Genomic DNA, 15850 nt, shown 5'->3' with positions numbered 1-15850 from the left:
TCTTGTTACAAATGGAATCCGATTGTGTGTCTGCTGTCTGTTTCTTTGTCTACCAGATTGATTAGTAATTCTGGTACGTGCCTTCTGTAGGATATCAACAGGATATCCTCTGGACTCAAATTTGCTCAGCATCTCGTCAAGTCTCCTCGTCCGCACCGCCTCCTCCCTAACTATCTGGTGTATCCTCTGGAATTGGCTGATGGGAACCGAACCTCTAGTAGCCCTCGGATGAAAACTCCCATAATGAAGAAGGGAGTTGACATCCGTGGGCTTAATATAGAGGTCGGTAATAAGCCCATCTCCACTTCGTCGTACCAGAGTATCCAAAAAACTCACTTCCTCAGTCGAGGAGTGAATAGTAAGTCGAATCGTTGGACATCTAACCATCAGTTCCTCGACAAATGTCACAAGGGTCGAATGTGGCCCCGCCCACACGCAAAAAACATCATCGATATATCTATGCCACTGTTTGGCGTATTTCTGAAATAACTCATTGGTATATACAAACATTTCTTCGTATACTCCCATAAAGATGTTTGCGTAGGACGGGGCCACATTCGACCCCATAGCTGTTCCCCTGACCTGCAAATAAAAACTGTCCTCAAAACGAAAATAGTTAAACTGTAAGACAATTCTCAATAAATCACAGATGAACTTAATCTGAGGGCCTGTGAAATCAGATGCCGTCTCCAACAGATGATGGACAGCCTCCACACCCCCATCGTGTGGGATGGAGGTGTAGAGGCTCTCCACATCCAATGTGACCAAAAGACATGGGCCCCCTAGAGGCTCCATATTATGAATAATGTTAAGAAACATTTGGGTATCTCTCAAATATGATTTAAGGCCAACAACATATGGTCTAAGTATCTGATCCAGGTACCTAGCCACAGGTGAAAACACCGATTCCACCCCAGCTACAATCGGTCGGCCTGGGGGGTTAACTAGCTGCTTATGTATCTTGGGACAAATATATAATACTGGGGTGATCGGATGTTCTTGTACCAGAAATCTCGCTAGCTTATCATCTATTATTTGGGTCTGAACCGCTGCAGCAACTACCGCATCCAGATGTTTTTGAATATCACCTAGTGGATCACCATCTAATTTTCGATAGGTGGATGTATCGGAGAGTTGTCTCATCACCTCTCCCCGGTATATGGTGGTGTCCATAACAACTATCGCCCCACCCTTATCGGCTGGTTTTATCGTGATGAGTGGGTTATCTGAAAGTTCTTTTAGTGCTCGTTGTTGCTCACTAGTAATATTTCTCCGGATACTAAGTCCTGTAAACTTTGGATTCCGCAAGAGTGTGTCCACCTCAGTTTGTACCTTCCGAATGAATAAGTCAATGATTTGACATGATGGCGGTTGGAACCGTCTCTTAAGTCTAAGGCTAGTGTCCTGTAGCTGTAACCTTTCTGGCTCCACTTCAGGTGGAGAGGTGAAATCAAACGGCCTTGGAGTTGAAAAAAAGTATTTGAGCTTAATTGTACGGAAAAATCGTTGTAGCTCTACATCTATTTCCAATGGGTCAGGGGTATTAGTTGGTGCATAGGATAGTCCCAGGTTGAGGGCAGAGGTCTGTGCAGGCGTTAGGAGACAAGACGAAATGTTAACAACTATCATGTTCTCCGATATGGCCGATTGTGTCGTGGTCTCAATCTGCCCCTTATTCCCTCATCTCTTACGTCCACCCCTGCGTTTCCTCCTTGATTTGAGGCTAAATCCGAGGTCAATTCCTGTGAGGAACTTGTTGCATTATCTGATGTGTCAGGTTGATTGTCTATAGGACGATCACCTGGCCTACCCCCTTGTCTAGGTCTTCTAGGAGGGCGCTGTCGTGGTGTCGGTCTCTGCCAATTATATATAAATCCTGACTTGTAGTCCATTTCATCTCGTTGAAATTTATCACGTTTGATGATTTGTATCTGCTTTTCATAGTTCTCAAGACTGTCCGTGAGGTCTATAAGAAAAGCTTCATATTCTCCCTCTGGGATAAGTTGCCGTAGTTTGGACTTAAGATCTTTACGTTGTACATCCAATTTTGGTAGTTCCTCCTGTATTTTTTCAATCGTGAGGACCATTGAATCAAATGATGCCTTATTCCAGATTCGAGACCACTTGGAACAAAAGTCCTTATCTGTTGGAAACATAATTGGTGCCACATTGGACCTCATCCCTCTAGGTATCCTCTTTACTCTGTGATATTCTGCGAGGGTCCTAGAATGCAACTCAAAAGTAATGTGTGTCTTAGCCACTTTAAAAATCTGCTTCCTGATGGCCTTGTCGTCCGCCATATTCAAAAAAGCCACTTCTTTGGAAACTTGCGCCATGATTTTGCTAGTTTCTTCCGGTGAATAGGAAAAGATGAGGGATTCAACTTGCACATCCTCCATGTTAGAAAGAAGGTGCTGGTCACAGTATGCTGAATCAAGCAAATACACAGTGGTGTGACCGCACACTCCAATAACGACCTCAAAAGTGTGACGTGCCCGGCCAGCGATCCAGCAGCACTCCAGATCATCCAAGCAAGAAAGAAGATGAAGCCGGCACCGTCTTATCTGTATCTTCTGCTCCTTAATTGTATTCCAATCATAAACACAACGTTTCAAGGCTGCACGCCTCTTTATCAAGCTGAATTGGAAGTCACAATGATGTAACAAACACACTGGTATTTATACTAGACATGGTTAACAACAGCCAATCAATTCAAATCACTATTATCCAATCATAATGGTCCTTATCTGTCGGACCTGATAGGGAACTTATATATGGCTGCTCTGATAGGATGTGCAAATAGGTACCTCCCACCTATCCTGCCTCCCATGGTCGCCCAGGTGGGAGGTACCTATTTGCACATCCTATCAGAGCAGCCATATATAAGTTCCCTATCAGGTCCGACAGATAAGGACCATTATGATTGGATAATAGTGATTTGAATTGATTGACTGTTGTTAACCATGTCTAGTATAAATACCAGTGTGTTTGTTACATCATTGTGACTTCCAATTCAGCTTGATAAAGAGGCGTGCAGCCTTGAAACGTTGTGTTTATGATTGGAATACAATTAAAGAGCAGAAGATACAGATAAGACGGTGCCGGCTTCATCTTCTTTCTTTCATGGACATAAGGGAATAATTTGTAAATTTGTACATTTACTTTCTACTGATATTATACTACTTAAAACATAAAGCTTGCATCAAACTCCACTCATAATCCCAGCTCTCACATTAGCCCTTCTTCTCCCACTAACACTAGCTCTCCTACTGTCGCTACACCTAACCTCTCTACTGCTGTGTCTAACACTAACCTCACTATCGCAACACCTAACACTAACCTCACTGCTTCTACATCTACAATTCCTTGCCTAATACTAACCTCACTACCACAGTGCCTAACACTAACCTCACTGCTGCTACATCTACTACTCCTGGCCTAATACTAACCTCACTACTGCAGTGTCTAACACTAACCTCGCTACTGCTGTCCCTAACACTAGCCTCACTACTGCTACACCTAACACTAACCTCACTGCTGCTAAATCTACTACTCCTGGCCTAATACTAAGCTCACTACCACAGTGCCTAACACTAATCTCACTGCTGCTACATCTACTACTCCTGGCCTAATACTAACCTCACTACTGCAGTGCCTAACACTAACCTTGCTACTGCTGTCCCTAACACTAGCCTCACTACTGCTACACCTAACACTAACCTCACTGCTGCTACATCTACTACTCCTGGCCTAATACTAACCTCACTACCGCAGCACCTAACACTAACCTCACTATTGCTGTGCCTAACATCAGCCTCACTACCACTACACCTAATACTATCCTCACTGCTGCTACATTTTCAACTCCTGGCCTAATACTAACCTCGCCACCGCAGCACCTAACACTAACCTCACTACTGCTGTGCATTTACACCAGCCTCACTACCACTACACCTAATGCCTGGAACCCACTAGGAGAGCTTTTCGAATCGTTTTGTGATTTTTTTTTTGTGAAAAGCTCTTGCTAATGTAATGCTATGGGTGTGATCCCACTAGAGCGATGCGAGTTTATAAAAATCCCCCCTTGCATTGCATTAGCAACAGCTTTTTCAAATCACTAACGCTTAGAAAAGGCTGCTAGTGGGTTTGAGCCCTAACACTAATCTCTCTGCTGTTACATCTACTACTCCTGGCCTAATACTAACCTCACTACTGCTACTGCTACACCTAACACTAACCTCACTGCCACTACATCTGCTGCTCCTGGCCTAATACTAACCTCACTACCGCAGTGGTTAACACTAACCTCACTATCGCTGTGCCTAACACTAGCCTCACTGCTTCTACATCTACTACAGGGCTGCTCATCTGGATTCCGTATATCCGGGTAACCCGGATATTCAACCTTTTTTCAGCTATCAGACCGGATTCGGATTCCAGATACCTGGGCCCAAATCCGGATAGCTATCTGCGGATATGTGGCCGCATAACCCGGATATCCGCGGATATCTGTGGATATCTGGATCCGAAATACTGTAACTAAGGTGATGACGTCCTGGAGCCAATCAGAGGGCTCCCAGCCGAAGCCCTAGCAACCAATCACAGAGGGGAACCCTGGCCAGCCCCACCTGACCTCATTGAGCCAATCAGAGGCCTCCCAGCCTAAGCCCTGGCACCCAATCACAGAAAGGAACACTGGCCAGCCCCCCTGTATAATAAGGAGGGCTGCCATGATGAGACATATCGTCTTAGCTTGCTGAATGCTCAGTGAGAGACATGCTCCAGTGCTGGTGGTGGCCTAGCAAGGGGGCTGTACACAGTTATAAAGTAGCTGTTCAGTGATTAACCCCTTCACTACTATCACTACACTATGTTAAATCATTAATTAGCTTAATTGATGTCATAGTGTGACAGTTAGAGTGTGTGCTCCAGTGCTGCTGGGCCAAGGGCTGTACACAGTGATAAACTGTTCAGTGATTAACCCCTTCACTATCACTACACTATTGTTAAATCATTAATTAGCTTGATGTCATTTGTGTGACAGTCAGTGTGTGCTGCATGCAGCTGCTATGTGTCTGTGTGTGTGTGCTGTGCACAGACCAGGCCAGCTAGGTATAGGTTAGGTTAGGGATTATGGGATAGGATTACTGTGTTATTGTGTAGTTAGTACTGTAGTACAACAGTCAGTGCTAGTAGTTGTTAGAGTAGTAGTACTACTGTGTTAGCTTTCTACAGAACTGCTGTGCTGTGAGCAGTGCCAGTGTGACAGTTTAGTGTGCACTAGTGTCTTCTCCTCTGCTGTCTGACTGTCACTCGGCACTTGCCACGTGTCACGTGACACTTGTCACGTGGCACATGCCAAGTGGCACGTGTCACGTGACATGTGGCAAGTGCCACGTGACACGCGGCAAGATTGGATCGGATATCTGGGTATCTGATACCGAATTAGTTCCAGATAGTGAAAAGTGGTACCCGAGCACCACTGATCTACTACTCCTGGCCTAATACTAACCTCACTACGACAGTGCCTAGCACTAACCTCGCTACTGCTGTGCCTAACAGTAGCCTCACTACCACTACACCTAACACTAACCTCACTGACGATTGACATAGCCATAGAATTGAATCTAAACACTCTGGTGCCTCAAACTCCTCAATTGCTACACATAACACTAACCCTCCTACTACCGCTACACCTAACCTAATTGCCGCTACATCTAGTACTCCTGGCCTAATAATGACCTCACTACTGCAGTGCCTCTAGCAATATAACAATGTAACTACTGTATGTGCACATTGCATATGTTTGATCAATTACATTTTAGACAAGAGTGTGACGGCTTCACACTTGCTTCACATCTGCAGTCTTGTGTTGCTACGGGATTGCCTCGGCTATCACATTTGCTCTTCTCTTGATGGTTTATTCCAGGTGGACCTGAGTTGTGTTTTCACTGTTCCATGTATAGATCTTAATGTGCTTAAGGAAGGGTCCCTGGAGACCCAAAACGAATTGGTGCTGTTGCACTCCTGTTTAAAATTTCACTGATGGAACCTATACAATCTGCACATTGTTACACAAGTTTTTTTGCTGGATGCAAGATAAAATTTTGATATTTTTTGCAAAGATGGGCTCTTTGGCCCACTTGTTTTCCTAAAGTTTCTCCTAGGTGATATTTTCACACCTTGTTATAAAGTTCCTTTTAATGTACCAGCAAGCAAGAAAATACTCAAAATAATTTTCACAGTACTTTTTCTGGAACTTTTGGGTACTTTTTCAATTGTAAAATGCTGAGTATATGAAAATTATCTCCTAGGTGATAACGCAGGAGAAAAAGTTAATTGCATATGGGCCTTTTTATCTTTTCAAGCCCCCCCTTCATTATTCATCTTTGATTACATTAGAGTGTGGTATCCACTCCTCGGGAAGTACAGCTCTAATTTACCTCCAAGCAGTGGCGTAGCTATAGGGGGTGCAGAGGTAGCGACCGCATCGGGGGCCCTTGGGCTAGAGGGGCCCTGAAGGGCCCACCCCTTAAACACAGTATTAGCTCTTTATTGGTCCTGTGCTGATAATAATCACTTCTATAGATACTTTGAATAGTAGTAATGATGAACAAGCTGTTCCCCATCTCCTTCTTGCACCTCTGACACTGTGGTTGTCCATGATTGGTTTTGGTGTGCCGTAACAATTGTTATCTATAGCATGCTTGGTGGGCCCCAATGCTAAACTCGCACTGGGGCCCAGGGCTTCTTAGCTACGCCACTGCCTTCAAGATTATTATATAGTCAATTCCTGAACAGTTCTGTTGGGCCTCTTATCTTGTGAGTAATGCCATTGTCATTTTCTCTTTGTTGCCCACAGGTTTGTTTTAAAGTTTGACCTCCTCTTTTACACCTTTGGACAACTTGACACTGTTGCATGGTGCTGGATCTGTATGTTTACATACACTCTTCTGATCCCTTATAAAACATTACATTTCTGGGGATCTTTGTATCCCAAAACCAAACACAAGTTTCTCCTAAATGCCTTTACAAGCATATTCCTGCTTGTGTGTCAGACGTGTGTGCTGTTTATATTCCCAGTCTCTGTGGTGAGAATTTATCGGGTGCCTCCAGCCTCCAGTTTCGTCGTCATCCTGGAATCGGTGAGTTTAGTAAATTAGATTTATAGATCAATCACAGATAATGATGATGTAACAGCCCATACACATGGCAGACAAAATGCGTACCCACTGGGCCTGATTTATTACAGCATATCAAGTGATCCCTAGTAGGTAAAGTCACTGAATTCCAATAATAAGGCCTGATTCACACTGGCGGTAAAAAATGGTCCATTCGAGGATTGGAACGAAATGGATCCTAACAGATCCAATGTTAACCTATGGATCCGTTCACTTTGGTTTGTTAGAACGGATCCGCTCGGCTGAACGGACCGCAAATTTGGTTCTGTCGCTATTTTTCCGGACCGCTGAGCCCAGCAGAACGGAAACGGATCCTGAAGCGCTGCATTGGGGGCAATGAGAAAACTGAACATTTCTTCACACTAGTGGAGAAATGGACCGTTTAAGCCAGCAAAATCCTCTTTGTTGATGGGGGTCTTGGGGGGATGTGAGGAAACGGAACAGAAGCAGCGGAACGGCAAACGGATCCGAACAACCGGTAATCACATCCACTTTCACAGATCCGTTAGCCACTAATTGCCAGTGTTAACTGGGCCTTATACAGAGTTGAGAGACTGGCTGGTGTGCCCTCCCTGACAACCTCATGTGGGTGATGATTAGATTAGAGACAGGAGTCTGAACAGTTCACATATAGCTATTCAGTGTATCCAAGCTGCATAAGATATCCACACAGGAAGTCAGTTTTGCAAACTCAGCATGCTAGGTAATAAAAATGTAATAAGGTAGAAAAGGTTTATCTGCAGTTTGCAACACTTTCTCCATTATTATTATTTATTGTATTTATAAAGCGGCAACATAAATACATAAAATGATACTACGGACAGTAAATACATAAAATGATACTATGATAGACAAACACAATAATGTTATTCAACATAGGACAAAGCTATACAAGGTAAACGGTACAAAATACATGATCATGCGATTTTGGGCTTGTTAGGTAGGCCCTGCAATACAAGTATGAGGCGGTCATAGGAAAGGAGCACAATGATGGGGGCACACAATCATGTAGAATACACTAGGGAAGGGAGTACCCTGCCAAAGGCTTACAATCTGAGGGGTGAAGGAGGTGGACACACAAGGTAGCTCTGTAGAATAAGTAATCAGTAGAGTTACTGTGTGTTAGGGTGGTTGGGAGGCCATCTTAACCTGCTGGGCGGTCTGGACGAGCTCAGCTCGTCCAGTACCGCCGGAGCCTGCCGCTCAGGCCCTGCTGGGCCGATTTGGATCAAATAAAAAGCAGCACACGCAGCCGGCACTTTGCCAGCCGCGTGTGCTGCCTGATCGCCGCCGCTCTGCGGCGATCCGCCGCGAGCAGCGGCGAAAGAGGGTCCCCCCAGCCGCCTGAGCCCAGCGTAGCCAGAACAAAAAGTTCCGGCCAGCGCTAAGGGCTGGATCGGAGGCGGCTGACGTCAGGACGTCGGCTGACGTCGATGACGTCACTCTGCTCGTCGCTATGGCGACGATGTAAGCAAAACAAGGAAGGCCGCTCATTGCGGCCTTCCTTGTTTATTCTGGGCGCCGGAGGCGATCGGAAGAACGCCTCCGGAGCGCCCTCTAGTGGGCTTTCATGCAGCCAACTTTCAGTTGGCTGCATGAAATAGTTTTTTTTTTATTAAAAAAAAACCCTCCCGCAGCCTGCCTGGCGATCTTAATAGAACGCCAGGCAGGTTAAACAGGTAGGTTTTGAGTGCTTGCTTGAGTATGTTGAAGGAGGGGGCAAGTCTGATGGGCGGTGGAAGGGAGTTCCAGAGGATGGAGGCGGCTCTTGAGAAATCCTGCAGGCACACATGGGATTGGGAAGTGCGCAGGGCAGTTAGGCGAAGGTCGTTGAAGTACCGGAGGGGCAGCTTGGTATATACCTGTGAACAAGCTCTGAGATGAAGGTAGGGCAGGTTTTGTGCACAGATTTATAGGCCAGGCATAGAATCTTTAAACGTATCCTGAATTGGAAAGGAAGCCAGTGCAGGGAATTACAGAGGGGAGATGTGGAAGCAGAGCTGTGAGAAAAATGCATGAGTCTGGAAGCCACATTCATAACTGATAGAAAGGAGGCAATGCGATTCAAGGAAAAGCCAGACAAAAGGGAGTTGCAGCAATCAAGGCAGGAGATGATGATGGCATGGATGAGCCATTTGGTAGTGTTCGGGGTCAAAAAGGGGCGGATCTTGGAGATATTACGGAGGTGGTAGTTGCAGGCTTTGGTGACGTTTTGAATGTGGGGGAAGAAGGAAAGCGCAGAGTCCAGGGTGATGCCCAGGCATCGGGCTTCAGAAGGAGGGCGAATGGTTACACTGTCGATTGTGAGGTTGAAATCTGTGAGGGGTGCAACAGCGTGGGGTGGAAAGATCAGGAGCTAAGTTTTGTCTAGATTTAGCTTCAGGAACCTAGCAGACATCCAGGAGGAAATAGTTGAAAGGCATGAGGAGACCTTCTCCGTGGTGAAGGAGAGATCAGGGGTATGGAGGTAAATCTGAGTGTCAGCATAAAGGTGGTATTAGAATCCCAGGAAGGCGAAGAATTTGCCAATTGGGGAAGTGTATATTGAGAGCAGTAGTAGACTCAGAACAGAGCCTTGGGGGACCCCAACTGAGAGGGGGGCAGGGGTTGAAGAGAAGCCATTAAGGGGGTCATGAAGGAGCGATTGGAGAGGTAGGAGATTCAAGCCATGGCGAGGTCATGGATGCCCATGGACTGTAGGAATTGGAGGAGTAAGGGGTGGTCTACGGTATCAAATACCAAGGAGAGGTCAAGGAGGAGCAGGATGGAGTAACTGCCTTTGTCTCTGGCAAGGGTAAGGTCGTTGACCACCTTGGCAAGGGCTGTTTTTGTTGAGTGGGCAGGACAGAATACAAACTGTAGAGGTCAAGTAAGGTATTGGTGTCCATAACAGATTATTATATCTCCCACACAATACACATCACAGGAAATAGTGTAAGTCAGATTTATACAACACACATGTTGCATATATAACTCACATTATGAAAATAACGTAACATGATTTGTGTAATGTCCATTAAGGTTTACGTACACTGTGCATGCACAAAAATTTTAATGTAGTTTCGTAAAAATATTCCAATCTCCCAGGTTTATTTTCTGGCGTCTCTCTGGTTTGGGATTCCTCCAGATGTTCCATTTTCATCTTATGTGCAAACACATTGGTACGCTAATCAGCTTCCCATGATAAAAAGCCTGAAGGCCTGTGCACACCCTAAATAGATGTCACCCAACGGGGATCGGAAGCCCATCCCTCGGATGACATCGCTGGGCCAAGGCTGTACAGATGCATAGCCAGCCTGCGAGCTAATGACATGTTCTGCTACAATGTGGGAGGCAGAGGGCCAATGGAGCAGCACAGGGGTGATGTCACACAGCGGGCAGGTCAAGTGGGGAGAACAAAGATATCCGCAGTCACTCGGCAGTAATCCACCTTTGCAGATCGCTGGTTGGGAGCTGCTGTACATACACCAGATTATAGGCAAACACTGTCGTTATCGGTCGCCTCAGCTGACTTTAATCTAGCCTGTGTATGGGCTTTTTGACTATAGTAGTAAGATTAGATTGCAAGTCCAACTGAGGTAACGTTAATAATACAAAATATTCCTTGTTCTATATAAACAGAACATGCATCACTGCAATATACATTTATAGTAGAAGTAACTGTGCTTTCATTTCATTCATATAGTTTCGACTCTTCATGAAGAGTTATGCTATCTTCAGAGAATCTGTTCCAGCCGTCCTACATGCAGAGAGTAAGTAAACAGGTGATGATTTACTAATTTGTTATCATAAACTACAATACAATAGAATCCACATATTTGTGCAGTATAAAGGGTGGGTTATTCATTCTAATGAATTTTTGACATTCTAATCTATGTTTTGTGCCCCTGAGCAAGTTTGAAAGTTCTAAACATTCTCAACAAACTAGTGCCACAAATAGACACCCCTCAGTTTAGTGTGAAAACGTATAACTCAAAACGCGTACTGTTAGGGACGGATCTAGGGGGGGGGGGGGAGCGGGTATCTTGCCCCAGGCGCAGTTTGTTGAATTCTTAAAAAGGCGGCAAAATTTGGATGGGGTATGGCAGATTACGTGCCAAAACCTGACCTTGCCCCAGGCGCAACTTGGTCTAGATCCGTTCCTGCGCGTACAGAGGTTTCAGAAGGTATTCAGACCCTTTCACTTTTTAGGACCCATATTCCTAAATCTGAACTGAAAGTGAGATAACTAATTGTATGTTGTAGTAAAAGTATATAGAACTGTCCTGTTGCTTCATATTATTATTCTCATTGTGAAACTGTGAAGTGTGCACAGCAGCCATGTCAGTGTTATGTAAAACCTGGTTCATTCAGCTCCTAACAAAAAGAAATAATTAGCTTTGAGTCAGAGAGAACTCTATTTATCAGGAATTGTTTGCTCAGTCAGTTTAAGGTTCTGTTCCCACTTGAGCTGAGGAACGGACATTTTTTGTCCATTCTTCGCTCCACAGTGAACAGCTCCAATTTTATAAATAGGAGCCGTTCACACATGTCACACTGCGTCAGATGAGTGGGATTTACCCTCTATTTACTTGCTGTTAGGGTGCCTCATTTGCACAGACAACAGTGCTGGTTCTTTAACCAGATGCTGTGCAAAAAAATAGAAAGGGACCCCAGCCAAGTTATTAGATAAACATAGGTACATATAGTATGAACTATATCTACCCATGTTTATCTTATTGTGCCACATGTCAGTTTAGATATGCTTTAATATGTATATATACATTTTGTTCATATATTTTCTTTTGCAGAGAAAGAGATTCTATTACCAAAACTTTCAAGTTACCTTTATTTTCTCTTTTGTCCAACTCTCATCTATAGAGACAGCTATCCCAGGTAAGACCAAAGATTACCGTATCTTGGAGAATATAGCCTGCTCATCTCTATATGGGAGCACTAATATTCACAACTGAATTCATGCATGTGTTATTTCAAGTTAAAAGACAACTGTAAGCTGTTACCAAAAAAAAAGAGTTTAACTTACCTGGGGCTTTTACCGCCCCCTTGCAGATGTCCTGTGCAAGCGGCGGAACAAAACAATCCTCCGGTCCCCTGCCGTGGCTCACTTCTGTTTTCGGCAACTTTAATGTCGCCAGCCACTGCGCCTGTGCGACCCTGGCCACGCACATCCTCACTCCTCACTCGCACTCATGTTGCCGGAAGCATCCTGGCAGGTGCAGTACGTACTACACCTGCACAGAATGCTCCCAGCAATGTGAGTGGGAGCAAAGATGCGTGTGACCAGGGCTCTGATTGGCCCAATAGGCGGTCTGTCACTTGACAGTTAGCCTCTTGGGCCAATCAGAGTGCAGGAATCAGGTTCTTTAATGTGACTGGTCCCGCTGGGGCTCAGGGTGGAACCGGTTAATGGAAATTCTAGGACAACAGGGAGAGTTTGATATCAAATCTGGGCTAAAAAAGCTAAGCAGCCTTCATGCACAAAGTGCAGTTGACAATATTTCTGTTTATCACCAAATGGCTGCTAAGGTCACTAGTGTTGTTATCTTTGTATCATTGCACCTGCGATTTAGCATTCTATTGAGTCAGGTGCCTGTCAGTTTGACAAGCATAGAAGTTTAAAATACACAATACGTCTGCACATGGACAAATATACTAATGAACTAACTACTTGGCGGAAAAAGCCCTTGCAAATAAATCATATGAAACTTACCTTTAATTCCAAGTTAAAAAGATCTGGAAATTTGAACTCTTTTCTGAAAAAGATATCTTTATGGCCTAAGGTATATCCTCAAACTAAATTATCAGAACTATAATTCTTATCCTCTCACAATTTCTTATAAGTACAATGACTCTATTAAAAGAACATAAACAATATATTCAGAAACAATGTCCTGTTGGACAATAATTCTTCTCTTCTTTCCTTCTTTAGTTAGTTTGAGTTTAGTATAGAAGTAATAAAATATATTGGGTCATAAATCATTTATGTATGATAGATCACACATTAGTGATAACAAATAACTAATTTCATACATATAGTCAGATACAGAATATACACTTATCCTTACTATGATACATATGTGTATAAATAGATGGATGCGACTCCTTAGGGACTTAGTTGGGAGGACTTTGTGGCCCCAGTTACTAGGGAAGTTCTGCTCCCTGTCAAATTTAAAATGCAATGGTATTGTAGTCTGTAATATCTACATTTATATATATATAATGTTCTGTATACACTGCACTCAATATAAGTAATGACTAAAAATGTGATTGTTTTGCATTGCTAACAAATATTGTTATACTTGGTCTGTCGTATGTCTTAAACCACTATAATGTAAATGTGTCACTCTGTTATACAATTCGTTTTGAGGTCTCTTTATGTAAATTGGCTGTAAGAATTTTCTTTGGAAAAACCCAATAAAAAATATTGAAACCTAATTCCAAGTTAAAAACCTAAATAGAGTGTATATGACCGCAGATAGTCTGATTTTTTGACACTCAAAATTTGAATGTATAGTGGATGGTTGGCCTATCTGCAGGTGACATCCCGCTGACATATTTGGGGGGCCCCATATGGAGAGTGCGCTGCAGAGTGTGCATAAGTACCTACTTGCTCCGGCTTGTATCCTCTAGTGTCTCTGAAAGCTTCCCAAACAGGCCACTAGCACTCCAGGCTCATTGCAGTCACATGACAGCTCTAGTGGCCAGTTCAGAAGCCGCACGGGACACTACAGTCAGGCAGGGGTCCCACTTACCGGCTTTCGCACGCGTTTTCTGCACAGAAAAACTGACTTCAACTGAGAACTCATGTTAATCAATGAGCTAGGTCACACTTTAATAATCTTTCGCAATTTGTCAGTTTTCTCTATAAATTACATTAGCTGTTATAAGGTAGAGGTCACATTTGTCTTTCAGTTTTCTGAAAAGTGTAGAAACTGAAAGACAAGTGTGACCCCTGCCTAAGAGCAAGGACAGGAATCTATACAGGCTGAAGCACGTTTCATAGCGCACTCTGCACCCACCAGCACGCTCCAATGCACTATCAGCAAGTGCATGGGGAAGGGTGGCGCTACGGCGGTTGCCATTTGGCAAGTCATAGCCTTTGGCCTATTCCTTAGGCCAAAAGTTGAGGCTGTCTATGTTTGAAATGTATCTATAAGCTGAGCTAAGTTATCCTTATGACTGTGCAATGTAATGCTGATTGCTAATATTCTATTTGTACAACTGTGGAGGGGATGGGGAGGGAGGCGAGTCCAATACGCCAGAAGACCCGGGAGGAAGGGGGTAGGTTGGGACTGCTCTTTTTAGTAGGACGCTGACTCTAAGAAAGAACTGTTATAATAAAGATGATTCTGTGTCATTTTAAAAATGCAAAAATTGGATGTATTGACTTAATTATATCTTCTGTCTTAACACAGGACTCCAAAGATCAGATGGAATTATGTAATTAAGTACTTTGCCCAGGTATGAAATATTGAATATTTAGTCATTAATATCATGCAGCAGTGTTACACTTTATGGAAACACTTATGCTATTTACACACCATACAATTTTCTGTTAGATTTACCTGCCGCATAGATGGTGTGGCATTAATTCATCAAAGGCTGCTAGGTACACCCCATACAATTTTACCCGCCAAATACATTCTTTTCATTGTCCTTTTGAACAATGCAGATTGTCTGGCTTTCCTGCTGATCCTCTGTATCTAAAACTTTTACCCATAGTCCATGAACAAGCATGCTTGTTTCAGATATGTGATTTAGCCACTGCTGCAGCAGCAAAGATCATCAGGACTGCCAGGCAACAGGTATTGTTCATAAAAAAACAAATATGGTCACCACCACATTTCTCTCACTTCAGCTTTCCTTTAAAGCTTGTTCGCACTGTATGCGTTGCTGTGTGCATTTCAGCGATGCGTATAGTGTGCAATATGCTAGGCCATCTACTAACAGAATATCCAGGACTGTTAGTAATAATTTTGTATTGTGTATAATTTTTGTAAAAGTAATGTCAGTATGTTTTGGTATATTTTTCTAATCTTTTTTTTATGGCATTGATAGTTCTTGGCATGCCTGTTTTTGAACTACTATGTCATGGTCCACCTGTGTGTTCCAGTATTCACCAATATGAGCAAGCAGCCTTTTACTATAAGGACTCTGGTGTTATCCATCTTCCATGCTACATTACCAGGTGAGTAACTGCTCTGCTCAGTGCTACCTAATGTCTGCTTTCTGTATTCACTTTGGTATCTCCTATGCCTTGATGCAAAAATCATAGCAGTCCTAGTGGTCATGATACAGCCTGAAGCTAGGTGGAGCAATTCCTTTGCTTTCTTTCTCTGCCCATTTCCTGTGAAGTAGTTACTAATGCTGGGAATACACGGTTCGTTTTTTTAGGTGATTAGATGGTTCGATAGATCATTTTTGACATGTCCGATCTCCCTTTCGATTTTTTGTCCGCTTGTTTTCTGATAGAAGTGAATGGAAAAAGATAAGAAAAACGAGCGGAAGATAAGAGAATCAACTGCAGAATTGAGCGGCAAAAACGATCGAGAGCAGAAACGCACGGCAGAAACGAACCGTGTATTCCCAGCATAAGGCCCGGTTTACACAAGCATCCCTTGGCATCTTGCGGTAAAGACGCTCACACGGTAAAGACTGTTGATAATGGC

At 43.7% G+C, this 15850-nt stretch overlaps 1 protein-coding gene across 6 annotated transcripts in view; it reads left to right on the top strand.

Moving 5' to 3' along the window:
- Nucleotides 1-15850, top strand: part of LOC137545700 (sterol O-acyltransferase 2-like) — a 69622-nt gene that overhangs the window by 35882 nt on the left and 17890 nt on the right. For all 6 annotated transcript variants that reach the window (XM_068267233.1, XM_068267231.1, XM_068267232.1 and 3 more), the window contains 5 exons: nt 6863-7145; nt 10867-10933; nt 11972-12056; nt 14597-14642; nt 15240-15369. In XM_068267233.1, the coding sequence (XP_068123334.1) occupies nt 6863-7145; nt 10867-10933; nt 11972-12056; nt 14597-14642; nt 15240-15369 (611 nt within the window). The remainder of the gene's footprint in view (nt 1-6862; nt 7146-10866; nt 10934-11971; nt 12057-14596; nt 14643-15239; nt 15370-15850) is intronic.

Source organism: Hyperolius riggenbachi, chromosome 2 (genome assembly GCF_040937935.1).
Source record: "Hyperolius riggenbachi isolate aHypRig1 chromosome 2, aHypRig1.pri, whole genome shotgun sequence".
In the NCBI taxonomy this organism is placed as follows: domain Eukaryota; kingdom Metazoa; phylum Chordata; class Amphibia; order Anura; family Hyperoliidae; genus Hyperolius; species Hyperolius riggenbachi.
This window is presented reverse-complemented; position numbering and strand designations above follow the sequence as displayed.